General features: G+C 52.2%; 1 protein-coding gene across 2 annotated transcripts; it reads left to right on the top strand.

Annotated features, from left to right (window-relative positions):
- The first annotated feature begins 232 nt into the window (after nucleotides 1-232).
- LOC120661270 (DNA polymerase delta subunit 4-like) lies at nucleotides 233-2,495 on the top strand. 2 transcript variants are annotated; one of them, XM_039940036.1, is made up of 4 exons: nucleotides 233-404; nucleotides 1,078-1,144; nucleotides 1,609-1,802; nucleotides 1,979-2,495. In XM_039940036.1, exons 3-4 carry the CDS (start codon nucleotides 1,628-1,630, stop codon nucleotides 2,191-2,193), a joined length of 390 nt encoding a protein of 129 aa, XP_039795970.1. In that variant the 5' UTR covers nucleotides 233-404; nucleotides 1,078-1,144; nucleotides 1,609-1,627; the 3' UTR covers nucleotides 2,194-2,495. The 2 variants fall into 2 exon arrangements, with proteins under 2 accessions (XP_039795970.1, XP_039795971.1); XM_039940037.1 differs by lacking the exon at nucleotides 1,078-1,144.
- Nucleotides 2,496-4,744: the final 2,249 nt, after the last annotated feature.

The raw sequence follows: 4,744 nt of genomic DNA, 5'->3' as shown, positions 1-4,744 counted from the left end.
CCACTCCGAATCAAACAGAAATCCATCAACGTGCAGCCGCTGCCCTGATGAAGCTTCCTCCACGGGGGCCGGCGGGGAGGGGAACCGCAGCTGCTCTGGTGGTTTTGGTCTGGATCGGCTCATAACGTGATTCCAACACAAAGTAGGGGGGCATTTTGGTCTAATCAGGGTGTGGGCAATCGGGGACGCGTGTCCGCAATCGGCTGCCGCTGGCACCGGATTCGTCCACGCACGCACGCATCCTGGCATCCACCCGAGTCCCCAACGGCAACCGAGCACGCCGCCGCCGCCCCTCCCTCTCGCCGCCGAGCGCTCCCCCCACTCCGCTGCCGCTGCGCCGCCGCAGCTCCGCTCGACCGTAGTGAAGATCCATCCGGACGCGTATTCATCTGCTCTGTTTCTCGGTATGTATCTAGCTTGTTATTTTCCCCCCAATCGAGCCAAAATCGCTCTTTCTCCCCGTCCATTCACTTCTGGATTCGTGTGGTGCGTGGTGCTGTACTGATCCAATCAAGACATCCATGGAGCGATTAGGTTCCTCGTCTTCGTGTTTTCAGCGCGCTAGCTAGACATTCGGGTTTCGTGGGCACCATTGGGCTTCTTGGAATCTTTGTCCCCAAGTGATTTTCAAGTGATTTATAAAAGAAAAAGTTTGATGTTCAAGTGAACACCCATTCCGCGCGCTGGAAGCAAATCTCCCGATTGCCGACAAAGGAACATTTCTGCTATTGTCTTCAGGAAATGAGCATAACAAGACTGACATTCTGCAATTCTGCAAGATGATTGTGCTTTCTTGTTTCGTGCCTTGTGTTGTTCCAGAGCCTCAAATTTACTGTCTAGCATTGAGGTAGTATATGCTTGCAGCGAGAGGAGCGAGCTTAGAACGGCAGTGTTTAGCCATGCTTTTTTCTGTTTAGTTTGCAGATTATGTCACTAGTGAAGAACTGAACTTATCTCAACGCACTACACTCATGCCAGTTGCATATCCATGTGACCATGGTCAATGATGATACATGATGACATGATGCTTTCTGCAAAGATGGTAATGCTTTCTTGTTTTCTGTTTTGTATTTCCAGAGCCTCAGGTCTACTGACCACTGTCTAGCATCAAGGTGCATGCTTGCAGGGAGCTCAGATGGATAAGGTTCCGGCTCATCAGTTTGCAGATTATGTTACCAGTGGCCTTTTATGGTCTATGTCACTAGTGAAGAGCTTAACTTTCTGAATGTTCTTTCATGCCAGTTGCATATCCGGGCGACCAAGTTTAATTACATATGATGCTTTGATTGGATTACTGCTACATTGGCTCTGACTCTACTCAAATTGACTATACTGCAATCATGCTAACTGCTTTGTGAACAGGACTTAGAACTCTGAACCTAGACTACAGGCAGATAGTTATGTACAGCATACCTTACCTACTGGTCAGGAGTCAGGACTTGAACTCTGAACTTATAGCTTTCTGATAGCTCTCTCAATCTTCACAGTTTACAGTTATAGTGTATAGCATACTTTTCGGTTCGAGACAGAAAATTAACAAATCATATGTCCATAGTATAAGTAATTTTAAATTTCTGTTGGAAGCAATTGACATGTAAACTCTGGCAGGACTGAAGAATTGACAAACATGGCATTTAGTGGCATGAAAGATTTTTACCGGCAGAAAAAGAAAGGAGGTGTGACCAAGGCAGCATCATCTTCCAATAAGAAAACAAAGCAGTACACTAGAGGGGCCTCCGTCGGTGCCCCAGATACTGCTCAGACATCAGCACTAGTTTCTCATGGCTCCTGGGATCTCAAAGGTACCTGCCACTTACCGAGGGATTATCATAAGAGTAATATGCTTTAATTTCTGCGCTTCTCACTTTGTGGGAAAGCGTAGAAGCACTTCTCGTAGTATCATGATAATTTAGAGACCTCTCTAGCTGTTTCCCTTTGATACCATGTAAGCTGTTGTTCGTGGTAATGGCTGCTGCAGATGATTTTGGTGAGCAAGAGGAGCAGCTGCGGCAATTCGACATGGACATGAAGTTTGGCCCATGTATTGGTGTCACCCGGCTTCAGCGCTGGGAGCGCGCTTCTGCCATGGGCCTCCAGCCACCAGCCCATCTCCGGGATCTCTTGCTGCGTGTTCCATCAACGAAGGATCGCAGTGATCCTTATGCCGGGTGCCTATGGGAGGGTAAAGTCTAGAAGCATCTTCTATGACAAGCACCGCCCTGTTCATAGTAACCTAGTGTGACATGTTCCGCTGCTTCCACTTCGTAGCTGGGTTTCCAGTAGTTCACTCTGCATCCTCCTGTAATCCTGCTGATGTATGATGGCACTGTTTTGTTTCTCTTTGAGTATGCTCAGTTTGTCTGAATGTACTGCTCAACTTGTTGCCCTGGAATCGTCTTTCTCTAATCCTCCCATAAGTTGTAGACCTCGCCTGCTTATATGTATCTGAGCGGTCCGTATGTACACATGCACATGAAACATTCCCTGTTCTGTTAGGTGCCCTGCATTGCGATCTAATGTTACAGGGTGCTGTGATTTTGCTGAGCTGATTTAGTTGAAACACAGACGAAGAAGTGCCTCTGGTTGAGGCGTGGAAAAAATGGGCCGTTTGGCATGCTAAGCTGGGGCCATAATGGCCAAAGTGACATGGAAGTTGGCAAGTACCCCGATGGGCGGCGGCGGCCGCCGTGATGGCACTGTTTTGTTCCTTCATCTTGAATGAGCCTTGTCGTGGTACCGAGAACGGCGGCGTACGTGGTTCATCAGTGCTTGCCCCGGGACCGGGAGGATCGCGATCGATGGCGACGCTCTGCCGCCGCTGTTGTGTAGCCGTTGTTGTCTTGCCATTTGGAACGAGAATCCTTGCCGTTGTTGACATTACTTCGGTTATGGGACTTGAAAACGAAGCCGGAGCGCGCCCGTACGGCCTCCCCGTGGCCGGCCTGGGTGGGGGCGGCGGCCTCCTGCTGCTGCTCCGGCCGCTCATGGCCTCCGGTCCCGGCCGACGGTTCCGGGCGATCCATCGCCGTCCACCGGTGGCCTGCCCCGCCCCCGCGTACGGTTGGCATGCGCCGTGCGGTTGTAGGCGAGCGGCCGGCCGGGCCGGACCGCCGCGCGCCATGCCGCAGTCAATGGCTTTGGGGTCCGCCGGCGTTGTAGGTGTCAGCCCAAAAATCAGCAGAGTCGATCCAACGAGCGCATATCCGGAGGAAGTTTCGCTACACCCCAAAAGATAGTCCAAGAAGTGAGTGACTCTTCCGACTTTTAAGTTGGTTCAACTCTCCCCCCACAATCGATGTGGGACTAATCCCAACAATCTCCACCGTCACATATTGGTGCCCCTCCTTAACACTGACCGGGGTCTCACACCCACACAGTGCACCAGTGACCGGCCCGACACACGAGCACATATGGCCTTTACACCCACAGGTCCATCAATGACCGGCTAGACACACGAGCACACACGGGGCTCAAACACCCACGGTCCACTGGGCTTCGGACCTACACCACCCGAGTGTGCACGGGCACAGGAGATTGCGGACCCAGCTCTGATATCAATTGTCGGCCCAAAACCAGGAGAGTCGACCCAACCGGGCACACACCCGGAGGAAGTCTTGCTACACCCCAAAAGTTAGCCCAAGAAGTGAGTGACTCTTCCGACTTTTAAGTTGGTTCAATTCTCCCCCCACAACTAATATGGGATTAATCTCAACAGTATGTGCTACTACCACTGTGCTGTGCTGCTGTGGAGGCACACTGCACGCGCATCGTACGGGCGCCCCCTCTCTCTAACCACCGCGCAGCTGCCGGCCGTCCTGCGCAACGCGACGCGCGCGACGTGACTCGGCGTTACGCCGCCTATCGATCTCCCGGCCGACGGCCGGCGTTTCCCGTATGTACCCAGGCCCCATGCTCATACACGCTACTATTACAGAATAGGCCTTTATTTCAGGTCATTTATCCCGGTTACCTTTGGGCCCGTGACAAAAGATGTCTTTTGTCCCGGGTCCAAAGGTTAGCCGTGCCAGCCCGGGGGGGGGGGGGGGGACAGGGGCCTTTTGTCCCGGGTGGAGCCACCAACCCAGACAAAAGACCCCCCTTTTGTCCCGGTTGGTGGCTCCACCCGGGACAAAAGGTCCAACCCCTTTTATCCCGGTTGGTAACACCAACCCGGATAAAAGGACCCTTTTGTCCCGGTTGGTGTTACCAATCCGGACAAAAGGCCCCTCCACGTGATAGTTCAAAAGGGAGTTATTCTTTACTGAGTCACATGTACTATTTAGTTGAGTTGGTAAGGAAGCCATGCGCTAGGCAATAGGTTTTGGGTTCCAATCCCGCAGGGCGCAAATATTTTTTAGCGCGAGGGACATTTTGTCCCGGTTCTACCACCCGGGACAAAAGCCTCTAGCGCTTTTGTCCCGGCGGCCGAATCCCGGTTCCAAAACCAGGACAAATAGACCTTTGGAACCGGGACAAATCACGCCCGTTTGTCGTAAGAGAGAAGGTGGCGTAAATATACAGACAACCAATCACGCCCTTAATTAGTTGCCACTGCTACGTTCCCATTTACTACAAGCAGCGTCGTCGTCATCTTCGCCCGTCGTCGTTGGAGTGATGAGCAGGCCTGATTCATGTGCCCCGCGTTACACCGTACCTGGCGTGCTCGTCGGTCCACGCGACTGTGTGTGTACAAACTGTACATGCATGGCTACTTGTCACACTGCCTGTAGTGGTACGAGACGAT

Source organism: Panicum virgatum, chromosome 2N (genome assembly GCF_016808335.1).
Source record: "Panicum virgatum strain AP13 chromosome 2N, P.virgatum_v5, whole genome shotgun sequence".
NCBI classification, from domain to species: domain Eukaryota; kingdom Viridiplantae; phylum Streptophyta; class Magnoliopsida; order Poales; family Poaceae; genus Panicum; species Panicum virgatum.
Note: the sequence above shows the minus strand (reverse complement) of the source record. Positions and strands in the feature narration are given on the sequence as shown.